The sequence below is a fragment of the Conger conger genome, chromosome 12 (assembly GCF_963514075.1).
Source record: "Conger conger chromosome 12, fConCon1.1, whole genome shotgun sequence".
Lineage (NCBI taxonomy): Eukaryota > Metazoa > Chordata > Actinopteri > Anguilliformes > Congridae > Conger > Conger conger.
This window is the reverse complement of record NC_083771.1, coordinates 22,209,839-22,231,784: the sequence shown is the minus strand read 5'-3', so window position 1 is coordinate 22,231,784 and position 21,946 is coordinate 22,209,839. Positions and strand designations below refer to the sequence as shown.

General features: G+C 43.8%; 1 protein-coding gene across 1 annotated transcript in view; it reads right to left on the bottom strand.

Annotated features, from left to right (window-relative positions):
• Window positions 1–21,946, bottom strand: part of unc13bb (unc-13 homolog Bb (C. elegans)) — a 157,160-nt gene that overhangs the window by 108,403 nt on the left and 26,811 nt on the right. The window contains exon 3 of the mRNA XM_061262517.1: window positions 4,919–5,018. Coding sequence (XP_061118501.1) covers window positions 4,919–5,018 — 100 coding nt within the window. The remainder of the gene's footprint in view (window positions 1–4,918; window positions 5,019–21,946) is intronic.

Sequence of the window (21,946 nt, the reverse complement as noted above, 5' to 3'; positions counted from 1 at the left end):
AGTACTATACATGATGTGCAGCCATCTGTAGAAGAAAAGCTGCTCAGTTTCACTCAATCATGACCTGAATTTTACTACATGGTAGTGTATGCGTCATCTGCTTAGCCTATCTGCATGTCCTGCCAGCTGGCCCATATCCTACACCAGAGACCATTCACAGATGATCCCTAAGGTGGATGAATACAGTGCACTTAAACCTCTGACTGAACTACAAAGCTGTGTGTATTTGTGCCCTCCATGAAGTGTTGGTACAACTCCCGATCCCTTAGAAAAATTAAAAGGTGTCATGGCTAACCAAGGCAATTGCGTAAAATGGATGAACACAAACGTTTTATTCCTACAGACCCTGCCATCTGGTATAGAACGAGTATTAACCTGTAGAGTATTTAAATGCTTCTTTATCAAAATAAAATGTTCTCCTGGAGGAGACTGTAAGACAGGTCTTAATGGGATCTGAGCTACAATACTTCAGACAGGAGGGGCAGAAGTAAATACAAACACAGCCCAGCTTTAGAAGCACTCTGATGTCAATCAACACTGAACAAATGAAGTATGCACGCAGGGAGATGTTGAAAGTCATGTACATCCGTAGCCACTACATGTATATAAGCCACAATGTTGACAGAGAGAATCCATTTTTACACAAGTCGTCCTTTGCAGGACGTCAGCGGTGGAACCCACCGCAAGGTCAAGCTCACTTCCTGGAACATAACCAACTGAAAAAGTTAGGCCAATTCGGCTGAGAGGCACAGGCAAAGGCCGGTTGCCACGGAGAGTCGTAAAAGTGCAGTGTAAAGCAACCGTGATAAACGATGGCGGCCAAACATTTGTTTTATGTTTTATTTCATGTTTGACTTCATGTTTGTGTCTCCTGGCGGTGGGCAGGTGATAGCCTTTTTTATTTTATTTTTTCAATGGCCATGGGTGAAAAACAAACAGATTTTTCAGCAAATCTTCACACTTGTCAGCAATATGGTAACGCAAGGTGATAAGTAATGTACCTGGCGGGTGGCAGCCTATGAATCAAGCATGAGGCCCCCGACAATTCACTCTTACACACTGAAACAAATTTGTTTAGCAATAAATATGTAACAATATTGGCCTTTATATTGCCGCCGTGGCTGAAAAGGGTACTGCAGGTGTGTTTCGGTAATTAATAAAAGCGATTGTTCCTGTTTTCTAGCCTTACCCGGGGGTGTGGTAGGGGAGTGAGGTAGCAGGGAGGCGGTTAATATTTGATTTTTTCTGCGCAGTGGGAGGAAGGCTCGACACTCCCTGTACGGTGAGGATGAATATTTGATGTCACTCCCTGGGCTATGGCGGATGGTGTTATAAAGCCTCTCTTTAATCCCCACTGCTGCTGCGGTTTACAGAGATCAGCACGTGGATCAACAGGCCTGTAATCCTGAAGAAAGGAAACACTGAACACTCAAACAGAGCACTGACCCAAATGCTGAACACTGACTCAAACGCGAAACACTGACCCAAACCCTAAACACTGACCCAAATGCTGAACACTGACTCAAACGCTAAACACTGACCCAAACCCTAAACACTGACCCAATTGCTGAACACTGACTCAAACGCTAAACACTGACCCAAACCCTAAACACTGACCCAAATGCTGAACACTGACTCAAACGCGAAACACTGATCCAAACCCTGAACACTGACTCAAACACTGAACACTGATCCAAATGCTAAACACTGATCCAAGCACTTATCCAAACACTAAACATTGACCCAAACCTTGAACACTGACCCAAACCCTAAACACTGACCGAAATGCTGAACACTGACTCAAATGCTAAACACTGATCAAAACACTGAACACTGACCCAAAAGCTGAACAGTGATCCAAACACTAAACACTGACCCAAACACTAAACACTAATCCAAACCCTGAACGCTAACCTAACTGCAGCCAAACACTGCCCAACACTGACACACTGCTCACTCCTACACTACTGCTCAAATCTCAAAAGTACCACATTTCAGAGTACAAAGACAATTCTGGTGACTTGAAACAAGAATTATTTGTACCACAGGCTGATGTGAAAAATGCTGCAGTTTGAAATGTACTGGGCCTTAAATAAGCTGAAAATGATGGATGTTGCACTGAGAGGGCCCAGATATTAGCCTATACTTCAAACAAAGCCTAGGAGAGAGAAAGAGAGATGGAGGGATGGAGGAGGTGAATAAGGGAGAAGAGAGACATATCTCCCTATCAGTCAGAGGCCCATGAGAGCCAAAATGATTGAATCTCTAGACAAACCCACTCACTCTAGACAAACCCACGTCCTGTTAAACAGCACAATGTTAACTAAAATATGTTCTCAGTCTAAGTCTATTATCAATAGAGAGGAACGAGCCCTGTCCCTGCACACGTGTCGCCCAATCAGAGCAAGCTCGCCTTTTCCCTCCAGCCACTCAGCACTGCTGACCCTGTGGAACCTTCCAGATTCCTCCCTTTAACTGTAAATGTATTTATAAAAGGTCATTTTAATCGTTCTTTTAAATGGCATACCAGTACATACATATGATAATGAAAACAGTCAATGCATAACTGATTATAGTCTTAAATCATTTACTGGGTTCCAAAGAAATACACTGTTTATATTTAATGTGTTTAAGTATATATCATTGGTATTCTCATCTTTGTAAGACAAGACTATATTTAAGATAAGACTGCATGTTCATAAAAACAATTTTATGTACATAATATAATGTGTTCCTCCATATAATGTCAACTGAGTTTTAATGAATGCAAAATGAACATCTCATGAAACATTCATTAAATCCACGCAGTGTGTACGTTTTCTGGCACCACTAGGGTGACCTGACCTCAGGATCACACACTTAAATGCTTAATCAATTCATAATACATTGATTATATTTGTTATCGTTTTAAAAGTGTATGTTATGAGGCTGTTATGCAATAAACGTATATTCATGAATGCATCATGAAATATTCATAAGGAATTAAATATAGCGATAATGGGTTTTTTTAAAAGCGGAAGAACACCAGGGACACTCTGACCTGAGGATGATTGACCTAAGAATGAGGTACATGCAAAGCATTCATAACACACTACCTTATGAGCTGAATACTTTATGAAGACAATATGTTAGTCCATAAGTAAACTGCCACCAACTTTATTTAATGCAGCCGAAACAAGAATGCATTAAGCTAGCAAAGCACAACGGCTGTGCAACTTACAGTAGTTACAAAGAGATTGGCCAACACTAAACAAAAAACAACAAATTTACATAAAACCACAACAGATTACGAGAAGCAATGCAGTCCACCTGTGCAAAGACCGATATGTGAGTAGCTAATCATCTCCAGAGACTGATTAAAAAAACCTTCCTTTTGTGAAAATAGAAAATAAACCATTGGTTTTAGCATTGAATATCGAAAAGCACCAAATGAAAGATTCCAAATGGGAAGTTATTCTGTGCTAATTTATCTTGTTTGCAGCAGAAGGGACGATCAGGGGGCACTTGTTTATTGAAGAGAAACACAGCTGCTCAGTGAACAGTGAATACAACAGTGAAATGCAGGATAACAAAGGGAAAGCGCCTCGGCTGAAAGAGCTTTTTCCCCCTGTATCACAGCAGCCCTGGGAGAAAAGAGTGGCTTTCTGCATGTCAGAGATATAGCATGTGCGTCAGTATACCACTGGGCAGTTTGCACTGCCTTAAACAGTAATGCGCTAGCAATGAAACAATGACGCATTTTGACTTCTGTCCAGGGGTACACTGACCAGCTCTCTTGTACCACACCACAGGGCTTCATCTACAGTAGGGCTGGGGCACACAGGGCTGTATCTACAGTAGGGTTGGGGTACAGGGCTGTATCTACAGTAGGGCTGGGGCACACAGGGCTGTATCTACAGTAGGGTTGGGGTACAGGGCTGTATCTACAGTAGGGTTGGGGTACAGGGCTGTATCTACAGTAGGGTTGGGGTACAGAGCTGTATCTACACTAGGGTTGGGGTACAGGGCTGTATCTACAGTAGGGCTGGGGCACACAGGGCTGTATCTACAGTATGGCTGGGGCACAGTAGGACTGGGGCAGACAGACCCTGGTTCTGGGAAGCCACAGGGTCTGCAGGGGTCCCCCAGCCCTGCTCCTGAAGACTCGCATGGCTGGGAGTATAGCCTAGTGGCTAAGGTGCTGGACTGGGAACTGGAAAGTAAGGTTACCCAAAGCTCATGACCATCCTCAAACACAGCAGCCGGTACGGTTCCGCAAGAATCTATGGGTTCATTCCAATCTCTTATTTTCACTCTTGCCAACCCTTCCTCAGGTCCGTTCCTCGCTCATCGCCTCCTCCAAATGTAAGACGCAAGGAAAAGACACAAGGATGAGGTACGAGGGCGGAGGAATCTAAGCAACGTGCACGAGACAAAGGGAACATCCAGGGTCAGTTAAGGGTCAGTTTGAAGCAATGTCAGTTACAGACGTGGCAGACTGGGAGAGGCTCTGCAGGCGGGTCGTTTATACGTCACGCTTTTCCAAGCAAAGACTTCCGCAAAGGATGCACTTCCGTGTCCTCGCACCCTCTGGGAGTCTCCGCGCTCCTCCCCTCCTTAAACATGACGGATTTCCAAGTTTCGAGGAGGCGAGAAAGAGTAAAATAAGCGACTGGGATGGACCCTGTGATTTCGGGGCAGCAGCAGTTTGCTGACTGCGTTCTGTTCGGAGGCCACGCGTTCCAGTTTGTAGCGCCCCTGAACCCACAGGACTGTCTCACAACTACAATTAGGCTTGTTAGCCCAGTTGATGGAAACGGGGGGGGGGAATGGTCACACCATGTGACAAGGCGATAAAAGGAATCCACCCATTGCTGTGAAGGCATTTCCAATACATGCTTCCACCCACAGGTTAGGAGGTACAATGCAGGGTACTTACAACATGAAGTCCTGCTCCCAGCACGGCTGGTCCCCTCGGACTGTGATGGTTGTGCTTTTGACATTTTGAACCTTCAGCGTCACGTAGGCATTGAACTTATCTGGAAAACAGAAAAGATGGAATTTATAGCGACAGGTCACAGGTTATACTAGTTCAGCAGTGTGGCACAGAAATGTGTTGAGGCCACCTGCACACAGAACAACCTTATGTTCAGATAATGGCAAAAGGAGCGGCTGCATGAAAAGATCTCAGGTGAAATGAGACATAAAAGTCACGTTACTGAAGTTACAAAGGCCAGTCACTTATCAGGCAACAGGTGAGAAATGTTCGCAGAGACACACAATGGAAGAAATTCTGGCTAACAGAGAAATTCAGTTTGAAGGATGGGACATGAGGATGGAGTGTTTCAAAACTAGAGATCAGACTGCTCAACTGACAGCTGCCAGAGGAGATCACACGCTGAGCGGGCTGAGGTGCATTCTGTCAGCCAGCCCAGTGCGTGTCGGCGACCTCTGAATTTCTAAAGTCTATTCACTTTGATCGTACTTCGGCCTCTGCGAGAAGTGGGTCACTTCGATTGTTTTCGCTATGATAAGAAAAAGACTGGCATATCTGTACAAAGGACCGCCTAAACAACAGCAAAACAAATAAATAATGACTTCCTCAACAGTGAATGGTTAGGGGCTGTAATGTGTTGTACAAACTATAGTTGACAAAATGGCTGAGTTCTACACTTACTGGGATAATTGAATAAGAAATTCAAAAGGCCTGGGTGCACGCCATTCATTTACTCCTGGATCACAAGGCCCAAAGCCAGGCCAAAGCTACGAGGCAATGGGAATGTCTTTTCAACTCTTTACCCCATTGTATCCCTATAAAGACCATAATGAGTTTACTGTACAAGCATCAATTATAATAGTTTGATCATTCATTCATGTTGTTGCTTACACTAGTTGCTATTGTTATAAAAAGGAAAACTTTGCTCTTTCATAGTAGATGAAATCTTTTTTGAAAAGCGTTACTTTTGCTTTAATAACTAAAACTACATGCTATTTGGATCCTATTGTAACTTCATAGACCGAATCACCCTCGGAAATTTCTGTAAAACCACACTGAGCTAGAATGAATGCGAGACAACAGTGTAAGAAATAAAACATACTGTTATGTTGATATATATAAAAAAAAGAACTTTAACTCTAATTGGTAAACACATTTAAAAGCATAATAATATTTATAATCAACTCTGATGCACCTATTCTGAGAGTCATTTACCAGACAGAATCACAGCTTCCTGGCTGGTTTTTCCAAAATCGCATTTTGCTAAAACACTGATCGCTTTCTCTACAAGGAACTCCATTTGCTTAAGTGTGTATTCTTCAGGGTTTTTCAAGCCAACATCTTATTTCAAAAGTTAAATCTTCCTCTCTGAACTTAATGGATATATCCATTGCCCTAATTGTGACATATGCATTACTCTGTTTTCCTCCTAAATGCATGTATTCTGTAAGGCAGTAATACAATATTCAAGCCTCACGAAAGATAGCATCAATATAGAGGAAGTGGAAACTCGATTAGAGGGGAACTCTAAAAGTAGTTTTCTTTGAGACAGAGAGGAATAATCCTTTCAGAAAGGTAATACCAAAAACAGCTTCTGCGCTTTGAGAATCAGTCGGCATATTAAATATTCATTAAATGAAAATTATGTAGATGCATTTGCCTGAAGACACCAAGCTTTTAAAAGGCAGGCACACATTGTGTGTAATTACAGATGTTATGCAAATATTAGGAAATATTTTAATATCCGGCAATAAAACCATATTACATTACGCTTCCATGAAACAGCAGTCATTTGTATTTGTATACTATAAGACGTTCATAAAAAACACATTGCCAAGTGATGAGATGTTGTATAAGCTCTGATAAAAAGTAAGTCTTCGGTTTACTACTGCAGTTCACAAAATGCAGTGAAGCTGCAAGTTTACTACTGTCGTTTAGGCATGTCTCATGCTTTTCTACTATGCTATCACAGCAGACTGGTTACTTTTTTTTACATTACATTTTAGTCATTTGGGAGACGCTTTTAATCCAAAGCAATTTACAAGTGCATAGGTTTTTTCACAGGTTAAAGCATCAAATCCATGACAAGTAAAATACACATGAAGGGCTGTTCTAAACAAAAATAGTCACATATATCTATATTTTTTTACACTGCTTGGTCAGCATGAAGCACTGTGGCTTCACAGCGAGGCCTAAACAAAATGTATCCACGCTTTTGTCAGCCATCTCCAAACAGATAACAGTAATCTATTATGTTTAGTTTTCCACATGCACGTCAGTAGCAGGTAAACATTCGATTTCAGGACACTTGTAAATCTCTCCCAGTGGTAATCAGGCAAATATTTGCTGGAAACTAGAGGCTCATGGGAAAACCTACTTACTTCTGAAATCTTGTCTATGTGCTCTGCTCTGCTTCCACTGCACTAATTCAAGCTTTTGGTCTGTAAATATTAACACGGTAGCAATGGTACAGTACTTCAGGAAAGGTGGCATCTCCATGTTTTGTAACGGTCTGGTGGTGAAGTAGTAGATGGGGACTTGATGACGGGGCATTCCAGAATGCAGAAAAAGGCGGGAAATAGTATTCAAAAATAATAAAGTGCTTCACAGTAGGTTGGGGGTAACCCCTCAACCACTACCAATATGGAGCACCCCCCTTCCTACACACATACATCATTCAATAAACACTGCAGAGGTGGGTAATTAATTAATCATTCAGAAAGGAGGACAATTATCTGTACGAAGGCCATACTGTATAAAGAGAAGATGAGAAACACAGTCAGGTGAAAGTGTTTCTTTTTCATTTGTGATAAGTGGTGAAATATGATATGTCACTGGAATCAGCCCCATCATCTACAGTCAGTACCCTTTTGTTTGTGACACAATGGATATATAGGGCTTGTAAAATCCAGGTTCAGGACGTAAAAGTCAAAAACCCAGTATTTTGTTCCAACCACCTAGATTTTCCCATTAGCACTATTCTTCAGTTAGGAGGTAGAAATAATTATTGCAATCCGCTGAGCTCATGGGCGGAAGAAACACAAGGCGGGATTTTTACTTTCTGATGCCGAGACCTTCCACCTCTGCTACAAATACAAATTCACACTATTCCCAAAACAGCACTTCCTCAAACGAGGTCTATTAATTTGCCCCACGGCAACAGACCGCCTCAATTAAAAACAACAAGCGTATCTAGGCCACTCGCCAGACCTCTTTATATATGCAACGCTACAGCAAGGCTTCCAGCCCTGATGCATACAAAGTCATTATTTGCTGGGACAATTCCGTGGAAAGGCTGGGGGGGAATGAACCCCAGCCAAATTCCCGAAGGAGTTTGGATAATGAGTCAGGTGGTTGCCGTTGAAACACTTCCTCCTCCTTTATCTCTTCGCACTCTCTCGCTGGGAGACGGCGCAGTGGATCCTGACTGACGGAGGCAGTCGTCTGAGGTGTGTCTACCGCACAGAGGGAGAGGTGCTACGCAGGGCGCGGCTCGCCATGCAAGACGGATCATCGGCAAAACAGGAAACTGACAGCGAGCGTGGGGAAACGGGCAGTTCTGAAGAACTTTTCTGCAAACCCACGCCTCAGAAGTTTTGGTTATTACATCGAACCAAGGAATGTGTTGATTAAGTTCTTAAGTTCTTGGTTCAGCGACACAGGTTATTAAGCAAAGTCTGGTGAGTCAGACCAATGTTGTGACTGTATTTGCATGTGCATCCATTCCTGGGATCCAAATCCATTCAATACCTTTAAATGACGCTTGAATTTGGCGAAATTAAAATAAAATAATTATAATAATGCATGAAACAATCTATGGTTTACTCAACTTGTAGTGTTAATTGTTACTGCCTTGTTAGCCAAGGCATATAGCAAACAACACAAACGACACTTCTGTGCTCCAACTGCAGAAATCCAGATAGACATGCTGTAAAATCCAGATATGCCAGTTTGCCAATTATTGTAAATAAAGTCAAGCTGGTCTCAAGATGGTCATAAGCTGGTCTAGCAGGGTATGAGCTGGTCAAGCAGCTAGTGCTGGTACCTTGTCTGAGCTGGTAGCTGGTCAAGCTAATCAACACTTTTCTATCCCTAAAGGAGAGTGCATGCAAGCCGAAAATTTGAAATGATTGCTACTGATTGGCCAGACTGTCTTGCCACCCGACTCCCAGATAAATGTAGGGTGGAAAAGCAGCAGTTCTCAGCCCTCCAGGGCCGTGAGGATCTCTCTATGTGCTCATTCTGTAGACAATTCCTGGCACTGTGGCATAAAGAACTTAAAAGTAAACCATTGCAGTGAACTGAATATTAAAGAATGGCGTTTCAACAAGCAACTGTAACTTGAGACCATGATATCTACTACGGGGAGCACTGATTGACTGAGGTGATGATGACGAACCTCATGATGACTCTTCCCTGGATTACGAGTGTGTTAGCCATTAGACTGCAGGGAAATTAGACCTCCAGCTGGACACTAACTGGGAGAGTGACATGCCACGGAAAATGTATTATTACAATTCGACAGGTCAGTAAAGGGAGATGTGTGAAGAGGAAGCACGTCACTCTGCTTCTGTGGGCAGGCTAGGTCACACCACGGCGGAGAGAGAGCCCCGCACTGTCTGCACAGGAGCGGGGAGGCTGACGGATCAGCCACGCATCAGCCTGCTGGCTGAGCTGTGGATTAGTGAGTGGGTGACATAAGGCTTCTCATTTCCTGTGTCCTGGGCGCTATGGCAACTCCCACCACCTGGCGAGCCTTGCCAGCCTCTCCAGTAGCAGTGCTGAACATGACTCACTCACTCACTCACTCACTCACTCACTCACTCACTCACTCACTCACTCACTCACTCACTCACTCACTCACTCACTCACTCACTCACTCACTCACTCACTCACTCACTCACTCACTCACTCACTCACTCACTCACTCACTCACTCACTCACTCAAGCAGTACACAGACCTAGACACACACATCTACACAAAACCACACAGAGACACACTTACACAAAAACACACCAACACACACACTCACTCACACACCAGCAGTACACAGACGTAGACACACACCTACACACAAACACACAAAGAGACAAACACACCAACACAGACATACACAAACACAAACTCATATATATTGCTGAATATAACTAAAAATAAACCTTAAGTCACCACTCCATAATCACCATGTACATTCTTTTTGATCTAATCCCAGATAGGGTTAGCTTTCAGCAAATCCCTACCAGCGAATCCCATCAAAACACACACACACACATCCATCGGCAAAGGTGCACACACACACACACACACACACACACACACACACACACACACATGCCATCATGTTCTGAGTACTACTCAATAAATTAAACTTTAAAAGCATCCAAACCAAATTACCATGTCTACTTTTTATTATAGTGAGGAGACATGACCTAAAGCCAAGAAAATCTCCATCACTATTCCCTATTAAGCCTGACATGAGATAAGGAAAATGTTTAATTTCTTGTTTAAAAAAGCCATTTGTGACTCACAAAGAGCCCAGTACACAAGATGGAGCATACGAGCGATTTGGGGGAGTAACAGGGGTGCACAACAAGGGCCAATCCATTACAGGATTTTGTGCCAACTTATGCTCTTAATTATTTTACTGGGCTTAATCTGTCTTTTACATTACATTACATTACATTACATTACATTACATTAATGGCATTTGGCAGACCAGGGATAAGTGCGCTGAAAGACCCGAGAGGAAAGTACAATTTCAACTGCTACCTGCACAACAAAGATAAGGACCAGGGCCTATATGATCAGATTTTTTTTTTTTTTTTTTTTCGGAATACCGCAACATGCAAATGTATGAACAAACCGCTTACCTAGCCAATCACTGCTTACCTAGCCAAACTAAACGTCCTGATACACAAGTAAATCACAGAAAGACAACAATTAAGGTTTACAGGGAGATAGGGAGGGACAGGGAGAGGTGCAGCTTGAAGAGGGGCGTCTTCAGTTTGCGCTTCAACATGGAAAGAGATTCTACTGTTCTGACCTCAACAGGGAGTTCGTTCCACCACCGTGGAGCCAGAACAGACCGTAGTCCTGAGCGTGAGGTGGAAGTTCGAAGAGGGGGTGGCGCCAAGCGGCCTGTGGAGGCCGAACGAAGAGGTCTGGCAGGGGTGTAGGTAAGCTGGGGCAGACCCCTTAACTGCTTGGAAGACTAGGACCAATGTTTTGAATTTGATGCGAGCCATGACAGGCAGCCAGTGGAGGGAAGTAAGCAGAGGGGTGACATGCGAGTGTTTGGGAAGGTTGAAGACCAGATGAGCTGCTGCATTCTGGATAAGTTGGAGGAGTCTGATGGCGGATGCTGGGAGGCTAGCCAAGAGGGTGTTGCAGTAGTCCAGGCGGGACAAAACCATCGCTTGGACCAGGAGCTGGGGCGAGTTGGGTGGACACCAGCTTTTGATCTGCCATTTGTATAAGCACCAGCTACAGCCACAGACTGCAAGTGTATCCTAAAGTTTTTACTGTGCTCAAGAGCTAGAGTGAATCAGTGAAGTTTATAGAGATGTCAGAAAACTGAAACAAAGGTTGGAACAAAAACCAGCACACAGGACCAGCTCTCCAAGGCTGCAGTTGTGCACCCCTGAATTAAAACACTGAAAATGAACTAAAAATGAACTCAGGAATTAGGTTGTGTGCATGGGTTTTTTGGGATTGTGTTCTGACTGGGGGAGAGGAGGTGAGGAAGGGCCAGGGTTTGGATGTAAGACGAGGCACCTGTCTGTTTCTCATCCCCATGGGAAGCTGTGCGGTCATGGACACGAGTGGACCAGGCATGCCGCCCTTTCAGAAGGTGACTCAGCACAGCACCTGCTGCTGGCTGCCCACTCCACACTTCAAGAGCATTTTGTCTGTCATTTTCACAACGACCAGCAAAAAGAAAGTGCCAAAGGGCCCACCCGAAACACAAGATGAATGAGGCTGTCAGCCCTTTCTGTAGACCGCCTATAACAAATACATGTGCTGATGACTGGTGCAGTGGGTCCAGAATTATTGGCACCCTTAATAAAAACGAAGAAAAAATGTTTCAATGTTTCAATGTTTCTTATTTAGTTTCTTATCTAATTTTTTTCTGAAAACGATCGGCACCCCTAACAATTATTGTAAATAAAATCAAGCATTGTGAATTTGCCAATATCATTTTACTTAATTTAGTTAATCTCAGTCTCAGATTGTGTATCCTGTCTCGTTATATCACTCCCAGTTTCACTAGAGTATAAAAATGAAGTAACAAGCATGCAAAAAGCCAAAGAACAGTCAATTCATAAGACACAGATGGTAATTGACCATCACACGTTGGGTAATAGGTACAAAAAAATACATCAATTGTTCAACATACCAATTAGCATTGTAAGGGCAATAATAAAAATGATTAGTTGTGTCTTGGGTGCACCAAGTTATATTTTTTAAGTGAGCTTAGAGATGCTCTCCTGCATACCACTGTTGTAATGTGTGGTTATTTGTGTTACTGTCACCCTCTTATCAGCTTTGACCAGTCTGGCCCTTCTCCACTGACCTCTCTCATTAACAACATGTTTCTGCCCACAGAACTGCTGCTCACTGGATTTTATTTCCACCCCAATCTGCGCAAACTCTTGAGACTGCTGCACATGAAGATCAGCAGTTTCTGAGATGCACCAACAATCATTCCACAGTCAAAGTCACTTCCCCACTCTGACATTGGTCTGAACAACAGCTGAACCCCTTGACCACGTCTACATGCTTTTATGCATTTAGCCTTAACAAGCTGGGGTATAAGGTCTACCTAATAAACTGAGTGTATATTCACACCAACAGCCAAACAGGACATTTATTATTGTACAACTTACACACATTGTGCTTCTTAAAAAAAAAAAAACCTATTAACAGCCGGTAATGAGAACCAATTAGCAGAGGAAAAGTGAGAAAGTGTGAGAGTGAGAATGTGAGAGCGTGAGAGAGAGAAAGTGAGAGAGAGAGAGAGAGAAAATGTGAGAGTGAGAGAGAGAGTGAGAAAGAGAGAGAAAGTGAGAGAGTGAGAGAGTGAGAGAAAGTGAGAGTGAGAGAGAGAAAGTGAGAGAGTGAGAGAAAGTGAGAGAGTGAGAGAGAGAGAAAGTGAGAGAGAGTGTGAGAGAGTGAGAGAGAGAAGTGAGAGAGTGAGAGAGAGTGAAAGAGAGAGAGAGAGGGAGAGAGAGAGATGGACTGTAGGGTGGGGGAGGGAGGGAAACTGAAAGACAGCGAGACAAAGAGGAAGAGAGGTAAGGAGAGACAGAGAGAGAGTGAGAGAGACAGTGAGAGAGTGAGAGAGAGAGAGTGAGAGAGAGAGAAAGTGTGAGAGTGAGAGAGAGAAAGTGAGAGAGTGAGAGAGAGAGAGAAAGTGAGAGACTGAGAGAGAGAGAGAAAGTGAGAGAGTGAGAGTGAGAGAGAGAAAGTGAGAGTGAGAGTGAGAGAAAGTGAGAGAGAGTGAGAGTGAGAAAGTGAGAGAGAGAGAGTGAGAGAGAGAGAGAGAGATGGACAGTAGGGTGGGGGAGGGAGGGAAACTGAGAGACAGCGAGACAAAGAGGAAGAGAGGTAAGGAGAGATGGAGGTAGAAAGAGAGAGAGCGAGACCCGTTTTTTCTCCTCCCTGTGAATTTATCTCAGCAGTCAGGCTACCCCATTCCCCCCTCTGCATAGAGACGCATACACTGAGAACACACTCATGTATGTACATACACTCAGTGAGCACTTTATTAGGTATACCTGTACACCAGCTTGTTAACGCAAATATTTAATCAGCCAATCATGTGGCAACAACTAAATGCAGTGAGCAGCTCTTCTGTGGGCAAAAGCACCTTGTTAATGAACGAGGTCAGTGGAGAAGGGTCAGACTGGTCGAAGCTGACAGGAAGATGACAGTAACGCAAATAACCACACATTACAACAGTGGTATGCAGACGAGCATCTCTGAACACACAACAAGTCAAACCTCTTAAGTGGTTTACAGCAGCTACCTTTCTGGTCCTCTACAGCAGCAGAAGACCAGTAAGTCTACAAAATAAGTCTAATAAATGACATTACATTGCATTGCATGAATGTCATTTGGCAGATCATCCTATCCAGAGCGACGTAGAGTTGATTAGACTAAGCAGGAGACAATCCACCCCTGGAGCAAAGCAGGGTTAAGGGCCTTGCTCAAGGGTTGTGTGGATCTTATTGTGGCTACACCGGGGATCAAAACCCCGACCTTGCGTGTCCCAGTCATTTACCTTAACCACTACGCTACAGGCCGCCCTAAAGCGTGCCTAATAAAGTGCTCACTGAGTGTATAATCACATTCAAATGGAGCAGCATGACACAGAAGATTACAGATTGCACTCAACTCTCGAGCCACCGAGTCTCAAAAGATAAAACTACCTCCAGGGTCCAACAAGACACAAAAGCAGGACTCAGCAGCGATTAATCTCTGGGCTGGCCTGTGAACAGACTGTCCTGGGACCGTGTGCAGGTGCCAGTGTGGCCAGGCAACCAGACATGCTGACAGATATTTTCACCATCAGCCTCCCCGCAGGGCACTTGACCCAAATTGCATCAGGTAAATATCCAAGCCGCGTGGGAGGGATAAAACACTAAACTTCAGCTGTTTAAGTGGCCCGGCGTAAGTGAACCTATCTTCATAAATAAAGACTTTAAATGCATAACCGTTCAGCCCGTGTGCTGCTGAAACCCGTACATTTATCATGAATTATTGATTCCCATCGATTCCTTGAATAAGTCATAATGATGCGGCTGCCCACGAAGGCAACGTTTCCGATTTCGCTCATGATCGTCGAAGAGTACGTCAACACTACCTATAGGCTGACATTTTTAACTAGGCCGCACTGCTGGCCACACCAAAATCAGTGATGTGAAAGCCGGTATTTTTCCATTGACTGTGGAGGCAAAATACCCGTAATGACATCACTAATTGTTTGTGGCCACAGGACCCACAAATTTATTTAGGAGCACATTACGTTCCTCTCGTTTGTCTAGGGGACGTTAGGGTCTCCGGACCTCGGCTGAGTCTGTCTGGAGCCAGGAGAATGACCCAGAGCACATGATATTATTTAGTGTCCTGCTTCCTCCTTTGGTAGCAGCTGACCCAGGCTCATAGGCCTAGGAGAACTCCATCTCATTTACATGCCAGAGAAAGCTTAAAAAAACCATGGTAACAAACCCTTCTCCATGTAGGGTAACTGTAAATGTAACCAACAGTTACAGAAACAAAGAGAGAGAGAGAGCGTGCGTGTGTGTGTGTGTGTGTGTGTGTGTGTGTGTATTCCTCGTCCAGTCTTTCAGCACGCAGAATTAGCAGCTGCTAGGCAGGAGGCATACAGGCAGCAGATGGTCCTGGGTTTACAGTATGAAATGGCTCTTCGGTCAGTCGGATGCTTTCAACCGATATGTCCATCAAACCCCCCTCTCCATCACACGACAGGGACAGGAAGCAGGGTGGCAGAGAGAGAGCCCACTCTGTGGGGGGCAGCATCTCATGGAGAGCCGGCAGCCCGCTCTGTGGGGGGCAGCATCTCATGGAGAGCCGGCAGCCCGCTCTGTGGGGGGCAGCATCTCATGGAGAGCCGGCTGGTTTTCTGATCGCACAGGCAGATGCGCGCTGTCATCGGCAGGCACCCTTCCATCCACGGGGAATCATTTCTGCCAGTACAGTCACGAGAGCGTAAGGCCAGGGTCGCCACTGTCACAACACCCCTGCTGGAGGATTCTTCTGCTTCTTCCTCCCTCCTTCCTGCTTCCTGCTTCTTTCCTTCTCCTCCTCTCCTTCTTCAGCAGGTTTGCACCAGAATGCTCACCGCACATCAAAATGGCGTTCCTTCCCCCATCACGATTCTTCCTATCACTGGGTGAACCCCCCACCTGGAGCCTCCCCTCCCACACTGCTGCACCCTGGTGACCAGAGGGCCAGCGCTCCCGCCCATGTTAAAATCTGTATGCATGCTATTACACTGATGATATGAACTTTATGTAATGACCATATTAATAAAGTGGAAATTAGTAATGTGTTCTTGTGAGTTCTTCCACTCTTGGCTTCCTTAGATAAGGATTCTGTTTTTCCCTCCATTCCTTTCTTCACAACATAACTAAGCGCACAACAAGTTTTCAGTTCCAGCTCTTTCTTTACAGCGTGTTCGTGTTTGAGCTTTTCAGTAAACAATTATGCTTTGCATTAAACTGTTGGTTTGTATCTGTTCAACTTTATTGGTGATTTTATACAAGTTTATGTCATTGTGTGCTGGTACTGAACTATAGGATTTATATCCCCTGGATACAGTAGACAAACAGAAAACAGCAATAAAGACACTAGATAATGACAAAGCAAATTTTGTTATGAGTCAAATGAGGTTATATTTATCTAACATTATGACTTGGTGAGGACCAGATGAGGATTACTTCTTGTACCAATACAATAAAATCATACGATTGGAACAAGGTGTACTTTCTTCAGATGAATGTTTTGGTGATTTTATTCTTATTTAAATCACTGGGCAGTGAACATTAGGATGTAAAACAATCACCACGGACACAATAAACAAATGGCAATAAAGAGAGTGGCGCTCCATAAACCAATTCTGAAATTTCATATTCCCTGATATTTCTGCACCTCTGCAGTTCGCTGCTGTGAAGGGTGCTCAATTCTCCAACCACATTAAAAGTTTTCCTGACTTTCCAGACAGGTGTAAATGGATTTTGTGACCGTCGTAAGTCTGTTCCGTCTGGACCAGAGAACGCAGCACGCTCTGCCCTTGTTCGAGTCGGATGGCGAGGGAGAAATCAGACCCCTGACAGCAATCTGAGAATTTGATGATTTAGTCTTGCTCAACAAAAAAATACTTTTTCTCCCCCTGGCTTGGGTTTGAAACAGCTCGAACAGTCTAATTCCCACATAAAACTGAGGAATACAATAGAGGGTAATCAAATTAAAAAAGCTTTTTTTCAATGTGAAAATATGCATTTCTGGTGTCAATTAAACCGACAAACAACAGCAATAATTACTTGGGAAGAAAAGCAGACCTAAGGTTTAACTTCCATATCGGCTTGGTGCGCAAGGGGTATAAGTCCAATTTTCTGAATTTTACCAGAGCCAAAACAATTGGTTGTATGAACCAAGGTTCTTGGGATGAGTCTAGGTTTTTATTCTTTATTTAAGGATGACACATCCTATCTTTTGCCACTTGATATATAATGCTCATTTTGGCCCAAAATGTCACTTGCGCCCCTTGACTTAACTCTCGATATCTACCTCTGCTTACCATGTCATAGGGTACAGTACATTAGTATCAGTGGACATCTACATCTATGTCCAAAGCATTTAAATATGGCATTCTGAGTGTGAGCTTTGAAACCTGAGAGGACATTTGGGGCCACAATGCAAAGATTAACAAAAGCAAAATCTAAGTCTGAACATACAGCAACAGGTCTAGGGCTCTCACAACCATGCTGTTATCAGGCCAAAAGTGAAATCAGTCATGACAAACTGCCGCCTATTCCACAGCTGCCACTGAGAAAACAAATGACATCACAGCCGCCAAGCCCGAGTTCAAGGTCACATCAAGGTATTTTTACCTCAGAAAGTGACTTCATATTTTCCATTCACAAACTCAGACTACATAACTGCAACAGGGTTGTGAAAGACCCACGAGATCAGTCATAACAGCCAGCCAGTCGCAACAAGAATCTACCCGGCTTGAAGTTTTCTTTTATTCCTTACAACCTGCTTGAACAAACATTTAATAAAATCAACCTCAAAAAATACAATTCACTTTAGAGGGAATGAAGTCACATAAAATAAAAATATAGCAGAAACACAAGAGACAGAAAACACCAAACTCTGCTCCTATAAATCCCAGAATTCCATGCAACTTCACCCACAAAGGGAAATTGATCTGCTCCTTCACTGTATAGCCCAGTGGTGCCCAACCATGGGCCATGGACGGCCAAGAGTACACAGGTTTTCATTCTAACAAATCACTCCACCAACTGATGACATTAATTAACACACCCTCAAACAGAGAGGAGGGAACTAATTAGTGAAATCAGCAGGGGAAGTGATTGGTTGGAAATAAGACCTGCAGAACTGGGCCCCACTGTTCAAGCCTTTCACAAGCTGTGAGAAGGCACTATACAAACTCAATCTGTCATTGTCTGTTGCCTGTTCTCTGTTCGCGGTGTGTTGGTGAGCACGGGGACCGGCATGAATCCGCTTAACGAACCTGGTTCAGCTCGTCCCTCGTTAATTACCGGGGAAAGCCAGCTGTCAGGATCAACCCAGTTCTGCCTGCCGAAGGAGGCACATCCCCTGGCAGGGTTGATTTATAACGTGTCGCCCGCCAGAGGGGCCCAGCAGCCATTAAAAACCTCTGTTTGGCATTTATATTTCAGCTTGCCGAGTCTGAAATCATGTACCTAAACAGAAACTCAGAAAGTACCTGTCGTTCCTATGATAAGTACATTACCCCATCCGTGGTGGAAGTTAGTCTGACAGACTGGTTCTGAGATAGAGGAGAATTTCCCATAATTCCCCCCTTTTTAAACAAATATTTTGCCCCTTTTTTCTCCCAACTGGAAATTCTCAATTTGTGTGCCACTGTAAATAGCCAAGGTTTCATGTTCAACCTGTTCTGCCGATTCAGCATCAGAAAAGCCTGAGATGCTAAGAACCTCCCCCAAATTAGTAAAACGTCAATTCTGCACTGATGACAGGTTGACATAAACACAGACAGTTGCAGGGAACAGGTTACCCAGTACTGGATACTCTCTCGACTGCAGGTAAACAATGAACCGGCTGTCTTGCTTGCTCAGGTTATTATGCATTCTCATGTTCTTATCTAGACGGGCCAAGATGATGTCCTGTTCTCTCCATTATATATTTTTGTTTTTGCACAGACCATAAAACAGAAGCCTATGTAATGAGGAGAACAGGAAGAAATTTTAAGCATAAAAAGACAAGGAAATGACTCATCTGAATTCAGCAGACTCAATAGACTTTCCCAACAACGAACATCTGCTGCCAACTACAAACAACAGACGATGTCTTTCAGGACAGGATAGAAGCTGCTAGCGGAGAGACGTTAAAGAAGGTAGTTGAAAGCCATTCCCTGCCTGTCATGAAATGTTCACAGATGGTAGTGGAAAATCCTGCTGGGAGTATCTTAAGCATTTAGGCAAAGCGTTTCCTCTGATGGCAACCTCGGTCCTTCCATACTGGCAGCTAAGTATCCCAGCTGTCATGCATAGCTGGAAAATTCTGTACCACAGTGATCGAATGATAAGCTCCCTCACAAAAACAATGAAGCACCTGTTCCTATTCATCCCCCGAATATGAACAGGAATAGGAACGAATAGGCTCTCAAAGTGCTTCCTGCATTTCACCTATTGTGTGAGTAACTTCGTTTGGATAACTTATCTTTGAACGCACCCAATTACAACAGCCTACTATTTTTTTTAGCAGAATGTAGCATCTGTAGATTCACCAACCTTAAGAGTCAGCATCTGACCTTGCTTTGGCCATCACTCATAACTTTAACTTAGAAAATTAGTGCTCTTTTGCAGAATGTTTTTGTCCAGATAATAATAATTTAATAACTACGCAGCGGACAATCCCCCCCGGAAGAATACAGGTTTAAGGGCCTTGCTCAAAGGCCCAACAGCTGTGCAGATCTTATTTCACGTTCTGATCTTATGATCAGCAACCTTCTAGGTTCCAGTCATGTACCATAGCGACTAGGCCCCAGATAATTTCACTGACCATCAAACTCAAGCTTTCTGTAAGAAACTACATTATGGGCAGACCTGGGTCAAATACGTTGTCTTGGATTCATATACTTTTTTGAGCTAGTCTGGTGTATTTGAACCTATGAAATACTCTCAAGAAGAGCAAACCTTGGTCCTCTTGGTTGACTCAATTGCACCAGGCAAGATCAATCAAGTACAGAAAAGTATTTGTAAAAAAGTAACACAATTACATATTACGTATTTGACCCAGGTGTGATTAAGGTGGCTGCTGGTGGCTCATCATGTCACCCTCTCTAGAAACCCTGCTGGTGGACTGCGAGCAAAATTAATTGGGCAGTCCAAATTATGGACATCTTCAGTCTCATGACGGGTACCGATATTTTATTTAAAAAAAGATAATACTTAATTTAATACTTAAAGATAATCTTCATTTTTACTGATTTAAAATAGGGCGAAGTGGAGTTACACTGAATATGAACTATAAGCACGATTTGGGCGGAATCTGATTTCCATGACAAAACCCCAGCAGTACAGTACGTGTATCCTCAGAGGTCATTGACACCAGTGACCCTGGGACCGGCATAGTACAGTAAATCCAAAACTCGATCTGTGCAGTTTTGATCTATGGTGCGTCATCAAGCATAGGGTCTCCCAAAGACATGAGCCCATCTCCCACGGGGATGGAAGGCTTTCAAATCAGGCAGTCGGCTACACAGCCTATTGAAAGCATTCAGACTGTGAAAGGTCAAATGGAGGCAGAAGCCATAGAGCTTCCCAGTGCGTTTGAAAAAGGCTCGACAGTTGGCCATTGTACCTTAAAGCTGAAGGGGGAATGAGAGGAAGGAAATAAATGAAAAGAATAAGAAAAGAGGAACCAAGCTGGGTCGGCACCCTGTGAAGACTGGCCATTGATACACTCACACCTTTGGACGCCAAACAGCTCTGTCCACAGATGGGATTTCCTCCTGAACATATCAGTGTGTGTGTGTGTGAGTGTGAGTGTGTGTGAGAGACTGTGTGTGTGTGTGTGTGTGTGTGTGCGTGCACGTGTGTGTGTGTGTGTGCATACAGTATGTGCCTGTAAGCCTGACACAGCTCCTGTGCAGGCCGTACTGAACAGTGACATTAGCCACAGCAAGTTTGTGGTGTTGCTGTACTTCCCCTGAGATTATGGTAAATGCACAGGACTGAACACTACAATAAAAATATTAACAGCACATATAGCAGTTAAAAACTAAATCTATAAAAGGCTAAACAATATCTTAACAAAACCTTGTCACGTTAGTCAACACACACATACACACACATATACACACACACACCTGTCTCCAAAGACTAAACAACTGGGCAAAAAACAACACCCACATCTACATCAATCGTGATGGAGGTCAATTTTGAACTCACAAACAATTTTCAGAAAGTGATGATGTTGGAAACCCTAGTAATCTGGTAGTTGATGTCAGCTGATGCTGGCGTGTGCTTGTTAACACGTGCAAAGACAAGAGTCCCATTTGATCCAATCTTCTTAATGTGTAAACATCAACTTTATCAGACACAACAGATGGCTCCAAGACAAACAACACCCAAAGTGAACCAAAGGGGAACAGCTGGCTGGTAAATGGGGATTAGAGACAGCAGCACTTTCTCCCAGGGCAAACAAACCCTGCAGCCCTTCCGCTCACTTCCGAAGGACCCCAATCTCTCAGCGTGACACCTCCACAGGCGGCCGCCCTATTGCCCGCGACACCGTTAGAGGAATGGAGGGCACGGTTAGGAAAGGAAATACGAAAGAGCCACTGTCCCATGAAACCTCAACACACAAACATCTACAAGAATCATTTGTGTATCCTAATTTGCTCTCCTATATAAAGGCGCATACAGAGTAGCATTTTGAAAAGCGTTGAGTGGAAGAACCCATTTTTAGGACACGGGGCAGCAAAGAAATTACCTGAATCTAGAAGGAAGTTTCTGGAAAAAAACATTTAAATGAAAATAAATCTGGGGTAAGTCCCATGAAGGTGGCGTGACACTGCATTCGATTTTGCGCTCTGTCAAACGGAGGAAATCAAATCACTCACCTCCCACCTCTCTCGACAAGGGACACGTGCGTATGTAAGAAGGCTAGATGGCATGGGCGAGCACACTTGCAAATGCGTGCTCACTCAG